The following is a 24,948-nucleotide window of genomic DNA, read 5'->3' as shown; positions in this document are numbered from 1 at the left end:
AATTTTAGATCACTGAAGCTCTGAAGCTCTGAGTTATTTCCTTGGACCATGTGTTGAACCCTTCTTGGAAATAACTGGAAAAGTCGTTGAGATAACACAAATAGAACTTTAATCAAGCTAGCTTGGAAGTGTCACATCAGGCCCGTTCCCTCAGTGAGACTTAACTTTTACAAACACAAGTGTAGCTTTTTATGTAAAAATGACGTAGAATGTTGTGACCGTTCATCCAATCAAAAAGCTTCAAAAGATGTAAGCTCCGCAAAGCCTGTAGGCTGCCCTTCCCAAGGGAGGAGGTCATCATGAAAGCAGATATCTTGTTCTGTTACAGCATACAAACTGTAGATCTTGTGGTTTTCTTAACAATGAGGTAACATCTTTAGCTTTGAGAGGAGAAACAGGAAATCCACAAACAGACAAACCCATAGGGCAATACATTGGTGGGCCGTTTCTCTTAGCATAGAAAAACATAAGCGGTGAGAGGAATTAAGAAAGGGTGTACACTTAACTGCTTCGTTGGCCTTTTACTAATAAATCAATTTTGCCAAGTCTGCACGCGTCATTATTTCTAATTTCAACATAATATAACACATTACACTGATCAGCCATAACATTATGACGACTGACAGGTGAAGTGAATAACACTGATAATCTCGTTATCATGGCACCTGTCAGTGGGTGAAATATATTAGGCAGCAAGTGAACATTTTGTCCTCAAAGTTGATGTGTTAGAAGCTGGAAAAATTGCAAGTGAAAGGATCTGAGTGACTTTGACAAGGCCCAAATTGTGATGGCTAGACAACTGGGTCAGAGCATCTCCAAAACTGCAGCTCTTGTGGGGTGTTCCCGGTCTGCAGTGGTCAGTACCTATCAAAAGTGGTCCAAGGAAGGAAAAGTGGTGAACTGGTGACAGGATCATGGGTGGCCAAGGCTCATTGATGTGGGAAGCGAAGGCTGGCCCGTGTGGTCCGATCCAACAGACGAGCTACTATATCTCAAATTGCGGAAAAAGTTAATGCTGGTTCTGATAGAAAGGTGTCAGAATACACAGTCTATCGCAGTTTGTTGCGTATGAGGCTGCGTAGCTGCAGACCAGTCAGGGTGCCCATGCTGACCCCTGTCCATTGCCGAAAGCACCTACAATGGGCACGTGAGCATCAGAACTGGACCACGGAGCAATGGAGGAAGGTGGTCTAGTCTGATGAATCACAAGTTCAAGGTGTTGATTTGGCCTCCAAATTCCCCAGATCTCAATCCAATCGAGCATCTGTGGGATGTGCTGGACAAACAAGTCTGATCCATGGAGGCCCCACCTCACAACTTACAGGACTTAAAGGATCTGCTGCTAACGTGTTGGTGCCAGATACCACAGCACACCTTCAGAGGTCTAGTGGAGTCCATGCCTCGACGGGTCAGGGCTGTTTTGGCGGCAACAGGGACCTACACAATATTAGGCAGGTGGTCATAATGTTATGGCTGATTGGTGTATATAATTATAACAAAACACTTTTTTCTACTTTATAATACAGGATCTTCACCATGTGTCTTAGCTGACCCAAGAATTAGAGTATTTGTTATGTAATAAAAACTCTACTCAAGGCTACATCCATATAAATGTAATAATTTTAGTTATGCATATTGTATAAATGGCACTATAATGAATCACTTAATGTATGCTGATGACTTTTACCTTCTAGGACCATTTCCAAGTCAAAAACTAATTTATGCATAATTAGTTAAAATCAAGCTACAATGGTTTTAAACCAAATCATGTGAAGACTGTATAGGAAGTTGAAGAAAGTGTTTTGTGATAATTATATAATGTTTTATATTAATACTAGTGTAGAACCGTCTCAGAAATAAGTGGAGAAGTCGCGGAGATAAAGCAAATAGAACTTTAATCGAGCCGCTCGGAAGCCCCACGTCAGGAATAATTCTTTCAGTGAGACTTAATGTTTACAAACATGAGTACAGCTTTATAGGAAAAATGACGTAACATCTTATGGCCGTTCATCCAATCAGAAGATACAGGTCCGGGTCCGTTTTACGATCTGTCCTCCCGTGAAGAGGTGATGGATCCAAAGCAGATGTCCGTCTTTGATGTGCACTAGGAAGATGCGATCCCACGGTCGTCATTTACCTAGTGTCAATGGCTCATTAACAGAAACAATTTCTGCCTATCTGGAGAAACGATTAAGTCATAAACAAATTCTCAGCAGACGTCGGTAGGCTATTTAAGCACTGTGTAATCTTTCATTAATGACAGGAGTTTCTAACAAATCGACCTTGTTGACCCTTTACTTGTCCTGCTAAATCTAATCTGCTCAGTCTGTATACAAAACTACTTCTAATGCTAGTATTAATATAAAACATTATATAATTATCACAAAACACTTTCTTCAACTTCCTATACAGAGTCTTCAATAAGGTTACTTTTAGTTTGTTTCAATAATTTCCTGATGATTTTACTTGTGAAACAGGAATCCACTGGGTGGTGGGGGAAGGGTACAAAAACTGTGTCTTCCACAACAAAGCTACCAATCAATCCAATGCTATCATATTTTTTTTAACTCTCCTATGCTATGGCATTCCAAAAAACACCATAATCATTATTCACCTGAAATTATACCAAGAAGCTACATTTTGGAGTCTGGCTCAAGGTCTATTTGGGGGATATGCGACCCGTCATGGTGCCATTCTCTCCCCGGCTGAACTCAAGAATTTTTTTTTCATTTTCTGTAAGATCTCAACAATCTTGAGATTGTTATCCAGTTCTAATTTGGGAAGATAAAGATTTTGATCGGGATAGACATATTGAAAGAGATATGTTTTAAACACAGTGATTTATTCTCAAGTGAAGATTACAATGACGCCAGTTATACATTTTATGTTTTGTTTTTTTGACCAAATGGCTCTTTCACTCTTCTTTTTCATCCTGCATGGCATTCATTGATCTCAGATAATATCTTTTTTCAGCTTGTAAAGACACGGACTGCAGTAGTGTAGCAGGCAATACACACCAGGCTAAAATTACAACTGACAGCATTATTGATTTTGGGAAATGTTGCAAAGTTCACACTATGAGGAAGCAAAATATATTTCTACTGGCACTGTTCAGCACATTTTCCCTAAGGAAACATGACAAAATGTTTAATTCACAAATTATGGCTACAGAAAGGCACATTGTAGTGTGTTTGTGCTGTGACAGGTGTTCAGAAGAAGTGTGTCTATTCAAAGTCATAAAACTACTGAATATATCAGTGGGGTGAATGACAGCTTAATGAGAACTTCACTTCTTACATCTGTCACTTTGTCACTGCTGATAGAGAGCCATAGGACTTGTTCTTGTAAGGTATACAGTATCCTATTTATTGTAATATTGTTTCCCAAATTAAAATCACTACTGCAATAATGTTCAGCTTAAGAAACAATTTGTGCATATTACATTTTCAAAGAACTACAGTAAATTATGACAGAGTGCTTTGAAAGGATTTTATGTTGTGATCTTAATAAGGTTTATGAATGAAACCAAGTTTGCCTATTTTGATAATCATGTTATCATAGACATAGTTTTATGGGTGGACGGCAGGGACATGTCCCTCAATGTTGAGAGAATATTAACTTGTCCCCCCAATAATGTATGCCCAGCTCCATAGGTGTAGTGGATGCGTCCCCCCAAATACTGACAGAGTCCCCCACAATTCTGAAACAAAAAATACACCCCTGCCTGTTTCTAATTAGAATGCTGTTTCTAATTTCTGCTGATGTGATCCAGCAGTGAGGGTTGGAGCCCAGCAGCGGTTGAGCACAGAGGCTCATGGGAGTGACCCTTGCAACTCCAGACGAGGGCAGTGCTCAGCGCCACATGTAAATATTTGTCTGAGGGACTTTTATATGTCATCCGGTGTGTGCCCCTTCTACTATGTGTCCCTGTGTCTGTCCACCCTGGCCTGGTGGTAAGTGACTATCACAGTCCTCCTTCCCTTTTTAATGTGTCTGTGTATTAGTTACAGCCTTTAGCTCTAGTTAGAGCTGTGATGTAAATAAAGAGCAGGTCCTGTTTGAAATACAGTATCTGTCTCTGTGCTGCTGTGAACCCTCTATGAAGTAATAAACTGTTACAGTATTATTTAAGTGGTGTTTTTCAGTTTGACAGCATTTCCCCCACATGAGAAGTAATTAAATTGGTAGATAAGCTAGAAAAGCTGTTTTTTAATACATAGCATTGTATATATTTTAAAGCTGGAGTTCCATAATTGTTTTTACAGGAATATTTCTATTGTTATCAAAATGATTTATGAAGAAAAACAGATAAACTTTCTAAAAAGTGCCACTACTCAATCCAAAGAGCACTGAATGACAGGCGCCATGCTATTCTTGGGGTGCCACAGCCTTGATTATTCTGAAAAGTTTTCTTCTTATTTCCTTTGTTCTGAAGCAGTACACGAAAGGATTCACCAAGCAGGGGCCAAGAGAAGAGAAAATAATTAATACATTACCTTCTGTGAGGCTCAACACAAAACCTATACGAGTTAGAATAATACTGACAAATGGAGGAACAAAAACAGAAGCAACTACTATTAAGTGATTTAAACAAGTGCTGTATGTTTTTTTCCTTTCTTCTGAGGGGGCAATTTTAAGAACAGTGAAGATTATCATAAGGTAGGATATAAAAATAAAACCAAATGGACCAAACAAAATGAAGAAGGAGATCACAGTTAATGTAACAAAATATTCATCAGGATTAACACAAGCTGCCCTAACCAAAGAACCATAGTCACAAAACACAAATGAAAGAGATGTTCTGCAGTAAGGAAGTCTGTCAGCTATTCCTGTAAAAACTGCAATAAGGGCACAACCCAATATCAACAATGTTACTGTTATTAGCACTATACGAGTCTTTGTGAGGATACTGTGATATCTCAAAGGATTGGATATTGCAACCAACCGGTCATAGGCCATGAAGCTAATTGTAAACTTTCCCATTACACTAGATAAGTGGTACACAGTCATCTGAGTGATACAGGACCTGTAAGAGATTGCAGTGATGTCAGCTAATAGCACCAGGATCATTGTTGGGCTGGAGCTGGTGCTGTGGATGATGTCTACAACAGAGAGAGTGCAAATGAAGAAGTACATTGGGGTGTGCAGACGCTTGTCCCTTGCGATGATGCAGATGTTTGCACTGCTGCCCAATAAAATCAGTAAAAAAATGATCAAAATGATGCATCCGACTGCCTTTGGATTCTGAGTCCCTTTGAAACCAGTGATGTAAAATTCTGTTATGGCTTCAGCTGTAAGGTTTGTAAATGACATGATCCACATCCACTGTAGTCTCCGATTCTGTAAGAAAAAGAGCAGTGTAAACATGATAGAGATGGAAAAGAAAAGATAGTATTTGTCACATTCCAACCCTTCAATGTACCTCAGTGGACTGTTTATATTATTCTATGAAACTGTGTAAACAAAATGTTTTTGCGTAAAAGAATACAGTTGATGTAAATATAATAACATGCTCATGCAAACATAAATTCAGGTTACACTGAATTCATAGTATATAAATATCAATATACAGGTTTCACTGTGGCAAAATATTTTTAAAAATCATGAATGTTCTTTAGTTTCTGAATGTTTTTCTTCATAATGTAGCGTTTGTTAAAACCCTTCCTTTTTCATTCTACCAAGTAAATTATTAGCTTGAGATTTTGTTTGAAAATCATTTGTACCTCATGTGACTGAAATAATGGTGCTCAGTCGTCTTGCTTAAGATTAATGTAGCTACTTACATGTCCTTCTTGTATTCTGGCTTCGTGGATATGAGAACTGAGAAGTATTTATTGTGAGATTGGTCAGCAACGTAGAATGCTGTATACACAAGAGCACTCATTATAAGATAATGAACCACTATTCATTTGCAGTACCTCTAATACAAGTAGGAATATCATAATTATAACTGAGTACTTTTGACCTCTGAGACATTGTTTTTAGAATGTGAGCATGACATCAAAATCTATAGAGACTCACCATCCAAATACTGTGAAAGAGTGACAGTGATGTCAAAATGAAGTTGCAATCCCACTACACTATAAGGATGCTTTAAGCAAGTGTATGTTGCAGTGGCAGCTGGTGACTTAAAAAAGTGGGGAGGACAGGAGGAAAACCAACCCACTCTGTCATGTTATTTTACACTAGTTGGCTACTTATCTCTACTTTCTTATGTTCAAGTGATGTTATGTTCTTATGCTCAAATGTAGCAATAATCCAACTAGCAACCTAATGCAAACGTACTATACAACTAAGGTAAGGCAATGCACCCGATGTTTATCCCCATCTTCCATAAGGAACAAATATCATATTATCATACATCATATTACAACACAAAGGATGAATATAAAAAGGGGGCCAGGTGAACGAGAGGGAAAGACACATCTAATTACTGCAGGCTTTGGATGGGAATGAACCTGGTGTGTGCGTAATGTGTCACTAGAAGCCTGTCAGTCCAATTAGGAGTGACGCAGCACCCAGTACATTAGTGTGGGAATTTTACACCCTCTGATTTAAAAAGGTAAAACAAAAACCATGAAAAGCTGGAATTATTAGAAACAAAGCAAAAGTGAAGTGTGTTATGAGTTCTTCTGCATGTGGGAGGGTTCCACTCACTTTACATGTTGGGAGATTATCTTCATAGCTGGCCTGTTGTTGCATCTATTCTTCCAAGAGCAAGAGAGACGTAAATGCTGTCTGTCTTCTTTGGATCTTGTCAGAAAAAGTCTAGTCAGTAAAATATCAACACAAATCAAGCTTTGGCAATTTAATAGTAATTAAGAAAGCACTGGGGGAAAAACTTAATTGAGCTATGAATACCTTGCCTTTTGACCATGTAAGATCCAAAGAAAGAGTGGCTGTTGTCATCAGGACCATGAGAGAGGGACAGAGTGACAAATTTACTTAAAAGAGAAGTCTATGCTTCTAGAAGTCTGTGCGGAGAAGATGTCTATGGTCTTCTCATACCAGTGAGGATTCTTTCTAAGAGATTTTAGAATCTTCCCCTCAATTGCAAGGATTGCCAAGTTCCTCAGGTCGTTCTTGTCCCATTGTGTTCCTTGTGTAACTTGTCAGTATTCTCAGACAAGAGAAACTCATCTCAACCCCAGCAGATGTAACTCCGATTGTGGCAATGAGAGACATTAGTCTGTACAATTCAGGCATTGCATCTTTCATTGACTGTAATGAATCACACCGCTTAATGCTGCCACCTTTGATCTCCTTGTCACTGTAAAACAACTGCAACTCTGACCTTGGATCTCCGAATCCTCTGTAACATCTGCTGCTCTATTGAAATTCCTCTCAAATGTCTGCTCTGACTTCAACTCCTCCATAGTGTCCATGAGCCTCTCAACACTCCTTTTATAAAATGAAACATCCATTGCTTTTGCTTTTGCTGAAACATGTCAAACACAACATCTGTCTGGGAGAAAATCTGCTCACATGTAAAAAGCAAAAACAAAAATTCAGAGTCTTCTAAATTAGTCTTCAGCCCATCTGCTGTTCTTATACATTCATCATCCATTGAGGGGTGATCAGTGATGCGAGTGAATGTGTCTATCAGGCTTTCTCTGTTAAGAGCCACTGTGTTGACAATACGAGAGATGAAGTTTCAACGTGTGGGTGCACTTCTTGGCACTTTGAAACACCCAGATTCTTCCAGCATCATTACTCTTTTTCACACCTGCCTAAATCTTATGCACTGTACTGTATATGTTCATGAGTGTAACATTTTATCTCTGGACTCTTTAGAAAACTTATATACAATGCAAATAGATAAAACAGGTTCTATGTCAAAAAGTGTAAAATTGCTATTCCTAGGAAAAAAACTAAAAGATAGTGTGCTAAAACATAACTTATAACAATAAATAACCTAAAAACAATAATTATTTACATGTTTATTATTTGTTTAGTTAATGCACAGTACTGTGCAGAAGTTTTAGGCAGGTGTGAAAAAATGCTTTCATAAAATTGCAAGAATGCGTTCACAAAATTGTGTCTGTTGCACAAAACAAAATGAAATCAGTTTGGTCTGAAATTTAAGTCATTTGTTAAGCCTACCTGTAAAAGCCGGACACAAGAAGGTGGGAGAGGGTCTCAGGTTGCGCCGGTGTCCGGGCTTTATTGAGGTTAAGTCCAGCAGGGAAAGACAAAAAGGGGAAAAACAAAACAAACAAAAACAAGCACATAAACGTCCACACAAACAGGGTGCTCCGGGCAGTCTAGGGTAATAGTGGCAGTCCTCCTTCTTAACGGGTTAGCTGCCTCCGTCCAGGAGGGAGAGGGGTTAAATAGACAGGGCACAGCTGCCACTGACGTCACAGTCGCCTCGGTGCTTGTTGCCCGCAGCCGTGAGTCCGCAGCCTGTTAGCGAGGGAGCGACAACACAGCTGCGGCACATGAGCACCTCATCAGTGGACGTCAGCAGCAGCCGTGCCGTGACAGACAGCGGCCTGTCACACTACCCTACACCAGACTTAAATGGGGAAAAAGTATATCTTTCTATAGAAACTGACATGAAAACAACATGGCAGCACATATGCCAGGTAATTTTGAATTATTAAATAAAGGATATTTAATTGAGAGAAGATATGTACGGGCAGGCAGAAGCCTTCTCATACAAATAATTCAAAATAACAGGAAAATGCAAAAGCTCTACACAATGTTTCAATACTTCATTACATACAAAGTAATGGAAGTTCGACAAATAGTAGTTGCAACTAATTTGACACTGAAATGTTTAATTTAATTTAAAAAAACTTTATATTAAAATATACAAATTAAAATATATTATGTAGTATCTATTATAAATAATGAGAAATGTCTTAACAACCAACAACTCTTCATAACTACAATAATACTTTTCTCCTTCCCCTTTTAACTCGAATTACCATTTTTAACTTTTACATTTTGATTTCTTTTCCCTTTACAACAACAGATTTCCCTTCTGGAGTTCCAGCACTTCAACGTAAAGGTCCTCTCTTTGAATCTAGTTTTTCTTGTTTGAATGGGGCCGACATCTTCAGAATCTGCAATTAAATAAGTAAATGTCCTGTTGTTATGTAGTCGGTAAGACAGCTGTAAAATAAGCAATATATATTAATAATTGTAACTATACAAATAGGCCTATGTTAAAATTAGTATTTGTATTAAACACCACTCAAAAACAATACACATATTATGTGATGTAGTTATATATTTAATATAATGGTCACAATAACTAGAGGGTTAATAAAAGCAAAAGCAGGAAGTATTCGCCCCCCTCAATGTGCTTCTTAAATGTAGATGTCAGCGAGCAGTGTGTATACACCAGAGCTCTCTTTTTAAAGTGCTTTTCTAAAGAGGTAAAAACAACTCACTGATCACACTATCACTTTTATAGAAATCCTGCTGCAGCTGCACAGAATCGTCAGGATGGCACATTTTTTTTTTCGTTCTTCACAAAAATAATAAGACCAGACGTTGTTGCTTAGCAACAACAGGTAAGCCAGGGCTAACGCAGGTCCTGCAGGGTTTTGTTCGTACAACGGTCTTTTTGCGAGGTCTTACGTAAGTCCATTTCACAGGAATTAGATTTAGGCTGAGACTTACTGTAATACCTTTTTAGTGCAACCGGCCCCGGGGCTCTGTGGGGGCCATACTATCACTTCCAGGACTCCTTGTTTATTCTTTACACTGAAGATAGTTCTTAATGGCTTTCGCTGTATGTTTGGGGTCGTTGTCATGCTGCAGAATAAATTTGGGGCCAATCAGATGTCTCCCTGATGGTATTGCATGGTGGATAAGTATCTGCCTGTACTTCTCAGAATTGAGGAGACTATTCATTCTGACCAAATCCCCAACTGCATTTGCAGAAATGGAGCCCCAAACTTGCAGGGAACGTCCACCATGCTTCATTGTTGCCTGCACACACTCATTTGTGTATCGCTCTCCAGCCCTTCGGTAAACAAACTGCCTTCTGCTACAGCCAAATATTCACAATTTGACTCATCTGTGCAGAGCGCCTGCTGACATTTTTCTGCACCCCAGTTCCTGTGTTTTCTTGCATAGTTGAGTCGCTTGGCCTTGTTGCCTTGTCGGAGGTATGGTTTTTTGCCCGCAAGTCTTCCATGAAGGCCACTTCTAACCAGACTTCTCTGGACACTAGATGGGTGTACCAGGGTCCCACTGTTTTCTACCAATTCTGAGCTGATGGTCATCTTCCGATTGTGAAGGGAACTAAGCATGATGTGTCTCATCTGCTGCATTAAGTTTCCTTCGCCGACCACTGCGTCTACAGTCCTGAACGTTGCTCATTTCTGTGCTTCTTCAAAAGAACTTGGACAGCACAACTGGAAACCCCTGTCTGCCTTGAAATGTCTGCCTGGGAGAGACCTTGCTGATGCAGTATAACTACCTTGTGTCTTGTTGCTGTGCTCAGTCTTGCCGTGGTGTATGACTTTTGACAGTAAACTGTCTTCAGCAACCTCACCTTGTTAGCTGAGTTTGGCTGTTCCTCACCCAGTTTTATTCCTCCTACACAGCTGTTTCTGTTTCAGTTAATGATTGTGTTTCAACCTACATATTGAACTGATGATCATTAGCACCTGTTTGGTATAATTGTTTAATCATACACCTGACTATATGCCTACAAAATGCATACAAAATTTGATCCCCTATCAATCAGCAAGATTTCTGGCTCCCAGGTGTCTTTTATACAGGTAACAAGCTGAGATTAGATCTTAAAGGGAGTGCTCCGAATCTCAGCTCGTTACCTGTATAAAAGACACCTGTCCACAGAAGCAATCAATCAATCACATTCCAAACTCTCCACCATGGCCAAGACCAAAGAGCTGTCCAAGGATGTCAGGGACAAGATTGTAGACCTAAGGCTGGAATGGGCTACAAGACCATCGCCAAGCAGCTTGGTGAGAAGGTGACAACAGCTGGTGCAATTATTCGCAAAATGGAAGAAACACAAAATAACTGTCAGTCTCCATCGGTCTGGGGCTCCATGCAAGATCTCACCTCGTGGAGTTTCAATGATCATGAGAACGGTGAGGAATCAGCCCAGAACTACACGGGAGGATCTTGTTAATGATCTCAAGGCAGCTGGGACCATAGTCACCAAGAAAACAATTGGTAACACACTACGCCATGAAGGACTGAAATCCTGCAGCGCCCGCAAGGTCCCCCTGCTCAAGAAAGCACATGTACAGGCCCGTCTGAAGTTTGCCAATGAACATCTGAATGATTCAGAGGAGAACTGGGTGAAAGTGTTGTGGTCAGATGAGACCAAAATCGAGCTCTTTGGCATCAACTCAACTCGCCGTCTTTGGAGGAGGAGGAATGACCCCAAGAACACCATCCCCACCGTCAAACATGGAGGTGGAAACATTATGCTTTGGGGGTGTTTTTCTGCTAAGGGGACAGGACAGCTGCACCGCATCAAAGGGACGATGGATGGGGCCATGTACCATCAAATCTTGGGTGAGAACCTCCTTCCCTCAGCCAGGGCATTGAAAATGGGTCGTGGATGAGTATTCCAGCATGACAATGACCCAAAACACACAGCCAAGGCAACTAAGGAGTGGCTCAAGAAGAAGCACATTAAGGTCCTGGAGTGGCCTAGCTAGTCTCCAGACCTTAATCCCATTGAAAATCTGTGGAGGGAGCTGAAGGTTTGAGTTGCCAAACGTCAGCCTCGAAACCTTAATGACTTGGAGAGGATCTACAAGGAGGAGTGGGACAAAATCCCTCCTGAGATGTGTGCAAACCTGGTGGCCAACTACAAGAAACGTCTGACCTCTGTGATTGCCAACAAGGGATTTGCCACCAAGTACTAAGTCGAAGGGGTCAAATACTTATTTCCCTCATTAACATGCAAATCAATTTATAACTTTTTTAAAATGCGTTTGTCTTGATTTTTTTGTTGTTATTCTGTCTCTCACTGTTAAAATACACCTACCATTAAAATTATAGACTGATCATTTCTTTGTCAGTGGGCAAACATACAAAATCAGTAGGGGATCAAATACTTTTTTCCCTCACTGTATACACATATTTTATGCAGATCGCCAAGCACCTACATTCAGTGACAAAGCACCTCATAGATGCTTTTCAAAGCATTTCATAGATGAAATGTTTCATTTCATCTATGAAACATTTCTGGAGCCGTCCCTGGGTGATGGTGAAGCTCACATTTTCGCTTTCAGCAAACTTGGGGTGGTGCAGGCCCGGTTCTTGCCAGCTATATATATAATAAGTGAATCATCAACACAAGTAAATGAGTGCAAATCAAAAGTGAAAGCATACAAAAGTCAATACAATAAAACTGTTACAGCACCTCTAATGACTTATACATTTTCAATGATAAAAATATATGTGAGAATTAGAAATCTGTTTAACTATTCAAACATGAAAAAGTAGAAGATAAAGATGTCTGTGGCAATCCAGGTAGCTCCAGCATATGACCATAACTCTGAGAACCAACTTCTGGCCAATCGAAAGTAAGGACATTTGAGATAACAGATTGATGAACAGAATTTAGGCCATTAAAGAATTTGGACACTTAAAAGTGTCAAGTGAAAATAGACTTTTCTCCTTTTGCAAGTGGTTTATGAGAGATGTGCACTGAGATAGAATCACTTCTTGAACTGAGTAAATAAGAATCACAATTATTTTAAAATAATGTATTATGTACTAATAGCTGGTGTGAGAACTGATTTTAATTCATAACAACCAACACACAACAATACCTGGGTCATTCTTCCAATAGGATGCCTTTTGGCAGTGGGAAATAAACCTTTTGTATATGAAACAGAACATTTTAAGTTAACTAAAAAACACTTTTCCCAAGCTTAACAGCAGAAAACCTGTAAATTAAAAGCCATTAAATCCTGATAAAACTATATTTTGCATCAAAATGTAACAGAGTTGACTGGTAGCAGGGTTGTCTTACATAACAAAGTGTGCTTCTAATGAAGGCTTTTTTGGAGTTTATGAAACCATATTTTTGTATATATATGTTTTCTGCATAACTTTGCATAACATAGTTGACATTTATAAAGTACCTTATGAACCCAGACAAATTAGTTTAATATATATATATATATATATATATATATATATATATGAAAAACTGCTTAGATACCTACCTAAAGTTGCTTCCGATGTCTTCCTCCTTTAATATGATGTCACATGCTGCAGATCATGTGATGTGTGCATAAATTCATTTTTCTGCAGAGGGGTTTATCTCCGGTAACAGTGGAATCAGGGACAGTACTAAATAGTTCAATTAATATTAATAAATATAAATGTATTCTACATATGTATAGTTGAAAAGCAATGCACCAAGTTGTATTTTGTAATAATGGTGAGATTTAAAAAATACATTAGGATTTAGTGAGTTATATTCTTAAAGCACTTAGTAAAAAGGTGAAAAGGGACATTGCAGAATACTGATTATTCCTTTGATTTGTTTCAGATGTTTAAATGCTATGTAGTTTGTTTTTATAAGTTATTGTGAAGAGGAATAACTTAAACCTTAATGATAAATTAATTAGTTTGACACAAAAGGCACACTGTTGAAACAGTGGCTCACCTATGAAGTTACATATTTTGTTAATTCAAAATTTATTGACTTAATATCTGGAAGAGTTTAATGGAGGGTGAGAGAGTTGGGCAGCTCCGTGACCTCAGCTCCGACTCCAGCACTGCCAGCTCCAACTCTGCTCTGGGACCGGAGCCGGTGCTCAGCCAACACTAATTCACACCAGGCTAACATTACATCTGAGACCAGTACTGATTAGGGAAAATGTTGCAAAGCTCACACATAGCTAATCTCCCTATGAGGATGCAAAATATAGTTCTATTAGGATATTATGGCACTGTTCTGCACATTCTCCCTAAGGACACATGACAAAATGTTTACCTCGCTAATTGTCACTACAGACAAACACATTGCAGCATGTTTGTGCTGCAACTGGTGTTTAGTGGAAAATCTGCCTGTTCTGATTCTTAAAACTATGAAATACATAATATTATAGAAGGTGAATGAAAGCCTGATGAGAACTTCACTTCTTACATCTGTCACTTTGTAAATCACATCTGATAGATGTAATTGAAAAAATTGTAATATGCATCCCAAAATTTAATATTAATTAAATTAACTTAAGAAACAATTAATGAATGCTAAGTAATCAATGAACTACACTAAATCATGACACAATCCTTTGAAAGTTATTTATGTTGTGACCTCAATAAGGTTTTATTAATTAAACCAAGTTTTCCCATTTTTTAAATCATGCTTTGTATTTCCAATTAGAAATAAATATTGATGTAAAATATATATGAAATGCATTGATTAACTGTATTAATTTAAAAGGGATGTCTAAAATAAAAACCTGTCCATATTGAATTACAGACACCATGCTATTCTTGTGGAGTAACAGCCTTGAATATTCTGAAAAGCTGACGTCTTATTTCCTTTGTTCTGAAGCAGTACACAAAAGGATTCACCAAGCAAGGGCCCAGAGAAGAGAAAATAATTAATACATTACGTTCTGTGACGCTCAACACCAAACCTATGCGGGTTACAATAACAATGACAAATGGAAGAACAAAAACAGAAGCAACTACTATTAAGTGGTTTGAACAAGTGCTGTACATTTTTTTCCTGTCTTCTGAGGGGGCAATTTTAAGCACAGTGAAGATTATCTTAAGGTAGGATATACAAATCAAAGCAAAGGAACCAAATAAAATGAAGAAGACAAGAACAGTTGATACAACAAAATATTCATCAGGATTGACACAAGCTGCAAGAACAACAGCACCATAGTCACAAAATGCAAATGAAAGAGTGGTTCGACAGTAAGGAAGTCTGACAGCTATTCCTGTAAGAAATGCAATAAAGGAAAACCCCAATGTCCATGATGTCACTGTTAATAGCACTATACGAGTCTTAGTGAGGATACTGTGATATCTCAAAGGATTGGAGATTGCAACCAACCGATCATAGGCCATCAAGCTAATGATAAACTTCTCCATTGCAAAAGCTAAGTGGTTCACAGTCATCTGAGTAATACATGACCTGTAAGAGATTGCAGTGATGTCAGCTAATAGCACCAGGATCATTGTTGGGCTGACACTGGTGCTGTTGATTATGTCTACAACAGAGAGACTGCAAATGAAGAAGTACATTGGAGTGTGCAGACGCTTGTCCCTTGCGATGATGTAGATGTTTGCGCTGCTGCCCAATAAAATCAGTAAATAAATGATCAAAATGATGCATCCGACTGCCTTTGGATGCTGAGTCTCACTGAAACCAGTGATGTAAAATTCTGTTATGGCTTCAGCTGTAAGGTTTGCAAATGGCATGATCCACAATTACTGTAGTCTCCGATTCTGTAAGAAAAAGAGCAGTGCAAACATGACAAGGATGGAAAAGAAACCCAACCCTGCAATTTACCTCAGTGTACTGTTTATATTATTTGGTGAAACAGTTTTTTTTTTTTTTTTTGCATCTTGTAAGAAACATACAGTTTAAATATAGTAACATGCTCATGTAAACATAAATGAATGTTACATAGAATGCATAGTATATTAATATCAATATATAGGCTTCATGGTGCCAGATTATTTAAATGTTCTTTAGTTTCTGAATGTGACTGAAATAATGTTGCTCAGTTTTTTTGTTTAAGATTAATGTAGCTACTTACATGCCTTACTCGTATTCTGGCTTCATGGATATGAGAGCTGAGAAGTATTTATTGTGCAATTGTTCAGCAATGTAGCATGCTGTATTCACAAGAGCTCTCATTATAAGATAATTTACCACTATTCATTTGCAGTACATATAATACATGTAGGAATATCATAATTATAACTCTGTACTTTTGACCTCTGAGACTTTGTTTTTATAATGTGAGCATGACATCAAAATCTATAGAGACTCACCATCCAAATACTGTGAAAGAGTGACAGTGAAGACAATATCAATTAGGAGCCATTTGTTTTTTTAGGTGCCAAATAATGCCATCAAATAACATGTGTATACACTGTATATACTAGGGTTACTATATCTGAACCTTCAAAGAAGTGGACACTCCAAGAGGAGGGAGGAGGTGTAAACCTCACGAAAGTTTTAAAAATGCAATATATATACATACATACATACATACATATATATATATATATATATATATATATATATATATATATGAGTGTAACATTTTATCTCTGGACCTTATGAAAAGTTATATACAGTGCAAATAGATAAAATAGGTTAAACACAAATCACTTATTTGTTCAATATTATTCTATGGTAAAAAGTGCAAAACTGCTTCCAAAGTGCAAAAGTGTCTGATTTCTTCTCTCTTCATTTCTTGTTGTTTGATTCTTGCCCATCTTTGTAGTTTGACATCCAGATACACTATGTATAATTGTGAGTTGACTAGTGTTCTCTTTTCCATTATCGGCAGGATGATATTCTGTAAATTGTACTCCATAAATAATACAAAAAATACCTAACACCTCAGAGACATTAGTATTACTGATATTATCAGTTAATTATAAATGAAAATAATTATAATAATAATACATGCGCTCTTACGTCTATTGCAACCAAACCAGGCCTCCATCTTGCTGTGTGTTCATAAATATTCATGAAGCTGACAACTAGACACAGCACTTCAGTGATAACATGTTCTTGTCAGGCCGGGTGAAAACATTGTTTGTTTAAATAATAACGTGTATATGTTAAGGAGGAGCATCTCTAATACAACCCAGGTGCATTGTGTTAAAAAATGCAATTGTTTTTAAAAGAGAAAGCTAGGAATATGAAATGAGGCAGGTTTTCCGTTATATAGATAGGGAGAAAAGCGCCAATGAAACTCCTTGAAATCCCATAATGCATTGCACTTCAAAGACGGAAGAAAAGGGGGCGATGACTATCTGGTTTAAATAGAGGATCTTTATTCAATTTACAAAGCTAGCTAGATAACTGCAAACACATTGCCACACTGTTGAAATCAGTGAACTGATGACACAGACAATGTACAAGTTAATGAATTTAACTTGCAAAGTAATTGCAGCCTACTCTCACAGATCTCACATCGCACCCTACGCTGTAGTCGATTAATTACTAAGACAATATATAAGCTAATATTGCAAACCTTTGGTGTTTGTTGCCACTGGCGAATGGATGAGAAATGTTACACATCAAATACAAATTTTGATGGCACTGGCAACCATTTTAGTCACATAGTTTTGTTAGGTGCTAAAAGAAACTTCTAAGAATGTTCAACAAACCCCCATGTGAATAATTAAACAATTAATGAATGGAAACAAGAAAGTAATTAAACAATTAAAGAAAATAAGTTAATAATCAACAAAATAACTAATGCAATCAAAACCCAAACAAGAAAACAACAATAAAAGATACGTAATATAATAATTAGTACACATATAAGCCACCTCCTGTGACACTCCCCCCCCCTACTAAAATGGTTGTCGTCGAAACTACCACCCTCAGCAAGAGAATTTGCCTCTCACCCTCTACTCCCTGTATTTCTGCAGTCTTGTCCTCAAATTGTCCTGCTGGGACCTCCGCAAGGGTTCTATAGGACCTGGAAGGTGGTTTGGTGCCACATCTGCAACTGGTGCACCTGCCAGATCTGCTATCATGGGTCTTGGAACTATGTGGGAGATCACCTGCATGAGGAGGGGATACTATCCCCTCTCTTTTTCTCGTGCACGGGGCTCCTTGGGTTCAATTACTGCAGGAGCCTGGGGTATTGTCATATAACAAATTCATAAATGGTGCTTTTCTGTAAAATTGTAAACCTGTTTTGTCTCCCCCTGGTTGTGGTCTAAACACATATGTGAATTATCTTTCTATAATTCCAATACCACTTACCCCTTGCCTTTACTTTAGGACAGATGTAATTGTTTCTTATGTAGACATTGTTGTCTTGTCCATTTTCACGCTGTTTCATGTTAAACCTTTGGAACATACGACCATACTGGCATGGCGGCTGCTGTCTGGGCCAAAATGAGTACTGCCATACCAGTATGTCCTGGACTTTGAACGTTAATTGGAAAGCCTGTACACATCCAGGGAAAATGATACGGTTACCATTGGAAACTATAAATACTTTGCAATACCATGCACTGCCTCCTCGTTTGGTTTTTATAGATGTACACACACTGGTTATAAAAGCCTGGGAGTCTCCTCTTTCAGCAGTGCATACTTGATCAGAGAGAGGAAGCATGCAGAACAACCGGCAGGAGATCAGCAGCAACCCGAACGACTAGGGCAGGAGGGGAAGCCAGAGGGGATGACGGCAGTGATTCAGCTTTTGAAAGATTTCCTATACTGTGGATTACAAATTGATGAAAGAAGACCGGATGGGACCGGTGGATCCAGCACTTAAGCTACCAGCAGAAGGAGCAGATGGCACAGGCTCAGTGAAAGGCAAAGTACTGGAATCCGAGTTCTCTGAATACATTGTAGAAGTGAAGTAGAAGTAAACACAGTGCGAGAAAGAAAGGCTTTATTCAAATCGACACTTATCCACATTGATTCCTCCACAGGCTGGAGAAGACACTGCATTTTAGTATTGAATCTATTCCCTGTGGCTGTAGAGACTGTTTTCTCCCCTCTGGTTGTGATGGGTAATGCTGCTGCACCTTTAAAAAGAAAGCCAGACATTTCTACAAGAGTAATTGCATGTTTTGCACAAGACTTACCTTTACTGATCTTTCATTCACAGGACTTTCCTTACTGAGATCTGCAGGACTTACCAATCTTTGTCTTCTCAGGTGGCTACAAGGATGTGCCATATACTCACCTGTGTGGTTGGTGTACACAGCCACCTGTAAAAGTATATGATTAGCAAGTTTAGGGGTTCGGCATATTTTATATTTTAGTGTAATACTTTTTATTGCCATTATTATATATTTTTGCTTTGTTTCTTTATTTTAGTTTGCCTGGGATTTTTGGAATTTATGTGCCCAGAGCTATTAAATGCATTTTAATTAGTTGTATTATTATATATATCCTGTGTGCTATTAATAATTAATATTGATATCCTGTGTGTGCTTTAAACTGAACAGACTTTGTGCCCTGTTTCGGCTTTTTATTGTGTAAAAATAAATGACCTTACCATCCGTGTTGTGGTGCCTTGGGGTCCTTTTGAGCCTGCCCGGGGGGAAATATTAGTGGGTGTAATGAGTTCCTCACTCGACTAATACAAGGTGGCATAGTCATGTTTCATGTGGTCACCTCTAGCACCCATAGGTGGTGACATTCTGTCTATCTTTCTGTTAATGTCTCAGTGAAGACGTGAGCTAATGACAAGGTCACAGTGAGCTCACATGTAGGTCATGCTGTGAGCTCCCCAGAGCAGGCAACACACTGAGATCACAGTGAAATCACCTCGTGACCCAGTCACTGTGACCTCACTGTGACCCAGTCACTGTGATCTTTTCAGCAGGGGTCGCTAAAGATCACCTATTTAAATAAGATAGTCCGCCTAATTTACGTGGGAACATTCGTGTTCCATGAAATGGTGCATTATGGGAGTTACATGGAGTTTCTGGGGCACTTTTCTCCCTCTCTATATAATGGAAAACTTGCCTAATTTCATATTACAAGTCTTCTCTTTTAAAAACAATTGATTTTTTTAACACAATGCACCTGGATTGTATTAGAGCACCCCTTCTCAAAGATGGAAGAAAAGTAGGAGTCGACTCTCTTGTTTAAACAGAAGATTTGGTTCTGTGAAGATTTCCATTTTGTACAGATAACCCCATGCATTTCGCAGAAGAGAGGATCAGTAAAGAGTAATATGGTGAAGAACCGGTATACGTGTTTTGTAGTAACTGTATAATGTGTACTAACTGTATACTAGCATTGGAAATAATAGTATGTATACAGACCAAGCAAATAATATTTATCATGTTAGCAAAAGTCAACAAGGCACATCTGTTAGAAATTCCTCTCTATGATAAAAGGACCACACAGTTGCTTGTTTGTTAGTCTGTTTGTGGACTTAATTGTTTTTCCAGGCCGTATGACCGGACTTCTTGGAGTACATCAAAGGAAGCCATTTGGTTTCCACATCCCACACCTCCCTCTAGGAAGACAGGTCGCAAACAGACCAGTGCTTGCACTTTATTGGACCCTGCTCACAGCACCATATGCCATTCTTTCTATAAGATCACAGACATCCACAAGGTCTTCAACAGTCCCCCCTCCTCTCCCATCCCGCCCAAGTCTCCCACTGTTCAAGCTTCCTTTTCTTCATTCTCACCTCTCTCAGGCTCTGATCTTTCCTCTCTCCTCCTAGTAGATAGTAGGGTTTTTTGGGCGCGGCCTATTTTGTTATGACATATGCCCTAAGCTTATTAATATTCCTACGTCATAATTGGGGGGCGTGATTTTAGGTAGAGTTATTTCCTTAATTATTCCTACGTCATATCCGTCAGAAAGTGTACACCCATAAAACCCTGAACAACAAGGCTGCCCATAACCTGTTGTTCTTGTTGTTCTTGTTGATCAACTGTAGAGTGTGAATGGGTCGGATCTTCCTGTAGTGGTTGGGGGTCTTTTTTTAAATATACATGTAATGGTTTAGTAAATCTAAACCGTTATAAGATCAACAAGTTCTGTTGTCTGTAATAGTCCCAGGTCTTAACAATGCCAGTTTTGAAAAGTGCGTTTATCATATTCACACTGTCTCTGTCTCTGTCTGTCTCTCTCTCTCTCTCGCCCAATCATTTTATAAGATTAACAAGTTCTGTTGTCTGTAATGGTCCCAGGTCCTAACAATGCCTGTTTTGGATAGGGTACTTATGTTATCCACACTGTATCTGTCTTTGTCTGTCTCTCTCTCTCGCCCAATCATTTTATAAGATCAACAAGTTATGTTGTCTGTAATACCACCAGTTCCTAACAATACCTGTTTTGCATAGGGTCTTGACTATAGGTCTAGATGCTTAAAATATTTTTTTGAGAGACCAAAAGGTTCTAATAAAAGTTTAGAGTAGAGAGGAGAGAGATCGTCTCCATCTTGGTTTCTATTTGAAATTTGATGCAGTGTCATTTTATTGGTTGGTTTTGATATGTTAATTGGTAACAGGGCGGCACAAAGGCCAGACCAGAACAATGCCTTACAAGCAGATCCGGCATGTGGCCATCAGTATAAGTATGAAGGTCGGGTCTTCAGATCGACAGACTCATACTGACCTTTCGATTTAAGACTAAAGATCAACAATGTCCGGAAACAACATCAGCGACTTCGATTTAAACGAGTTTTAAGGTAAGTCTTCAGATTATTTTCATTGACTCAGAGCGTGTTGTGTAAATGTATTGTAAATAAGGCATAGCATCTGTTTTAAGTTCTGTAAAATTATTTTTCAGCCAGTCAACAGGAGTTAATTCCCAACGCTGAGGAGATCATCTGGAACAACGCCGGTAAGCTTTCTGTGTTTGTGCTCATGGGTTCTTATGTATGGGTGTGTGTGGTTTTGAAGCGGCTCATTAGAGTTATGAAAACGTTTTAATATATATTAATTCCGGTCTCTTTAATTACACAGAAACTATCGAAAGGCCTGTGATTAATGTCTCCGAGGATCGACCAAGAGAAGTGGTTGTCCCTAGACAGGCTGTCTGCCGACCGGGTAAGAACTAAACCCCTGTTTGTTTGTATAACGTTTCTGTAAGATGTTTGAGTTCAGTTTTGTTAATTTTAAAAAATTATCCTTTCTAACAGTATTAAGAAACATGGTTCGAGACAACGAAAGGCCTTCCACATCGAGGGCTTGTTTCGTTTTACCTTCGAGAACCGTAACCTTTCAAGAATCTGAAAGGCCGTCAGCCCCAGTATCTGATAGCTGTGAGTATATATCTGCAGTCTGTAAATAAGAGGTTAAAGCTTTTTATAAAGCGGTGTGGTTAAAGGTTAAACATGTCTCTTACCTTCACAGCAGTGCAAAAAGCTAAACCAGCCGAAAAACATAAGAAACGATTATTCTGTGGAGGTAAGTAAGATCTTTCAAACTTTAATGTTTTTAAAAGGGCTTTGTTTGCCCATTGAGGGCTAATATTTAAGTGATGTGTGCCTGTTTCCTGTAGGGCAGGGGGTTCTGGAAAAGATCTTTAGAAGTCCGGACAGGTCTAGGCTTGTTTCTGGGAAATGTGTTTAGAAATGATCGATTGCCGTACCGTCTGGTTAGGAAGTTAAGCCGTCCGAAAGGGTTTAGTAAGTTGTTTGGCATATCTCCCGCTATTATACTTCTGTTTTAAAGTGGTTGTAGGAAAAGGCTTGAATGTGTTCATTGTATTTAATATTTAAACAGATCGTGAAAACGTTTGTGAAACAGGAAGTCCCGGGATCAGGAAGCGTTTACACTTGGAAGGTTCGTTTAAAAATGAAATGTTGTTGTGTGTGTGTATAAAAGTGTTTTATTAACAATATTACAGTTTTTAAAGAAACATTTAAGAAACAGCTTATTTACAGCGGCTTCTCTGTTTTACATTTATTATAAGGTTTTAGATTTTATCAAGTCCTAATAAATATATTGTCTGTAAATAATAAGGCGTTGTAGTGAATGTCTAAGGCTATTTTCAAAGGTCTAAAAGCGAAAGGTTTTGAATGTCCTGGACATGTTGTTTTAAGTTTGATTTCTGTCGCCGTTTAAAGATGTAAATGTAATGTATATTTTTATTCTTCCCAAGACTCTTGGGAAAGTAATTGGTCTTGGAGACCCCCCAACATCTACTCAGGCCACAGCCTTCTGGGGGTAATTCAACACCCCAGATTCAGCCCGCCGCATTGTCGGGCGGAACAAATACAGCCACCCAACAACCTCAGGGGTCGCCGTCAGTCAGGGCTGACACACCACCCAACGACGGTCTGGTTTCAACATCGTCCCCCCAGACCCCTTTCTTGGCTACAGAAACGTGGAACAGTACCCCGCACTTGGCCAGGGTGTCACCGCAAAGGCCTTCTTGGTCTCCTTCCGTGAGTATACGCTCGCTCCCTGCCTCCTTCGACCGAGATTTACCGGAGCGACCATCCTTTGAAGCTGAGCCAGGCCACCAGCCCCCGGAGCTACTTCCTGAAGGTCGGCATGAGTTGCTACATACTTTGTTACAAAATCAAAGACTTGTGTTAGTGGGGCAAAACCTGGTGATAGAGAGCCAAAACACCTTTATTAATACCCTTACTAACGAATTGTACCGTTTTTAATGTTTTAATAGACACAAAACGCCTTACTATTGTGGGTTGTTGGAAAAATAAAAAATAAATTAAAAAATGTCCGGACTTGGTAAAAGAACTCACGAACTAAAGGATTATGAACACGCTAGGGCCCCAAAAAGACCTTCCCGAGAGAACATCCCCGGCCCTGTTGTGAACTCCTCTGATGTCCCAATGAACCTGGAACTATTACAAATGATAAATGATAAATTTAAATAACCCCCAACTACCCCCGATAGAATGTGAATTAACAGACTTACCGGTGAACCCCGACGTGTTACAGATGGTCAATGATCTAAATAACCACCTCCCACCGGTAGCGCCTATAGAGGTTCACCCCCTAGTTCCCCCCGATTTGTTTGAAATGGTGGAGGCTTTGGAGGAGCTACCCCGACCAAATTCTGCCCCTATTATAAATGATTTGAGTCAATTAGAACACAGGATGGCAGCAGAAGCAGCCGTCACTATAGAGGAGGATCTTGACATTAACCGGTTGGATATCTTTGAAGGACTTTTACAGGCTTTAAATGAGCCTCCTCAAAAAGGGGGTTTTGTAGATGTCAGCGGTGGGGGTGTTCGGAATGTGGAGGGTTCTGAGACTGATAAGGCTGTGGAGGACATGCTCTGTGAGAATGTAGGGGGTGAAGGCTTTGTTCAAAATGATGATGTGTCCAAGAGTTCCAGTGATCCCGTGATTATAGATAGACCGGCCTATAACAATTTTGAAATGATTCAGCGTTTTAATTTTGCAGAACTTTTAAATTGTGACAATTATGCGGAAATATTTGTCAACATACACGAGGCCTTGCAAAACATACTTGAACAGGTTGCTGAAAGGGTCAGACCTCGAGATGTTGTACAGTTAGAACTCAGAGGGGATGATTTGTTTAGCAACCTATCTGTAATGCTGAGTGGAGATAATTTAGATGTTGATGAATTTCTGGCTAAAATCGAAGCGTTGTTGCAAAGTAACGCGGCCATCTTAGCTGATGAAAGTCTGTCTCTGGTAATGAATGTGGTTCGTAACCCTGAGGGTCGGGCGCTTAGAAGACTGTCGAAATGCTTGAAGAACTACATAATTAGGACCAAGCTCAGGCAATTAGTGGTGAGTTCCAGTGGGGACAATAAGCTCTGTTTTGCTTACAGTTTAATAAAACTACTCACCCCCGACATACCTGAACCCCAAGCTCTGCAAGAGGCTTTAATGCTTCATCAGAGTGCCGGCTTAAACTCTCAACAGATGGTTGCCTTTTCAGACATTACCAAGTTTGAGGAGTTGTTGTCTAAAAATTGTTGTGTGGTACCGTTGTGAGGTAAAGGAAGTATTTATGAAATTTCAGACACATCCTGAAACCCATACACAGACGCTGTTTCTCTTCCTAAGTGATAGTCATTACTTTGGAATAAAGAGTTTGACGGCTTTTTTGGGTTGTTCGTATGTTTGTCATTGGTGTTATAAGGCCTTCAATGATAAGCTTAAGCACCGCTGTGACGGTTACTGTAACGTCTGTTTCAATCCGCAATGTCGTAAGGGTTTGGCCCCCACCATCCGATGTAAAGATTGCTTAAGGATTTGTCTCTCAGCGTTCTGTTTTTCCGAGCATAAGGTACAGAGGGCCGCTGCTGAGGGGGTTAAAAAACTGAGTTATTGTGATCAAACTAA

General features: G+C 39.1%; 2 protein-coding genes across 2 annotated transcripts in view; both read right to left on the bottom strand.

Moving 5' to 3' along the window:
* Positions 1–4,368: 4,368 nt before the first annotated feature.
* Positions 4,369–5,313, bottom strand: LOC136747218 (olfactory receptor 10G4-like). The gene has a single exon (XM_066700167.1). The coding sequence runs from the start codon at positions 5,311–5,313 to the stop codon at positions 4,369–4,371; it is 945 nt and encodes a 314-aa protein (XP_066556264.1).
* Positions 5,314–8,099: 2,786 nt separating this feature from the next.
* LOC136747216 (olfactory receptor 1f45-like) overlaps positions 8,100–24,948 on the bottom strand; it is a 35,292-nt gene continuing 18,443 nt past the window's right edge. The window contains exons 2-3 of the mRNA XM_066700166.1: positions 8,360–8,406; positions 8,100–8,103 (exon numbers count right to left, since the gene is read on the bottom strand). Of these exons, the coding sequence (XP_066556263.1) occupies positions 8,100–8,103; positions 8,360–8,406 (51 nt within the window). The remainder of the gene's footprint in view (positions 8,104–8,359; positions 8,407–24,948) is intronic.

This window comes from Amia ocellicauda, chromosome 3 (assembly GCF_036373705.1).
Source record: "Amia ocellicauda isolate fAmiCal2 chromosome 3, fAmiCal2.hap1, whole genome shotgun sequence".
NCBI lineage: Eukaryota > Metazoa > Chordata > Actinopteri > Amiiformes > Amiidae > Amia > Amia ocellicauda.
This window is presented reverse-complemented; position numbering and strand designations above follow the sequence as displayed.

Excerpts from the sequence above, each read along its gene's own strand:
- LOC136747218 (XM_066700167.1), bottom strand. The coding sequence starts at position 5,313 with ATGTCATTTACAAACCTTACAGCTGAAGCCATAACAGAATTTTACATC.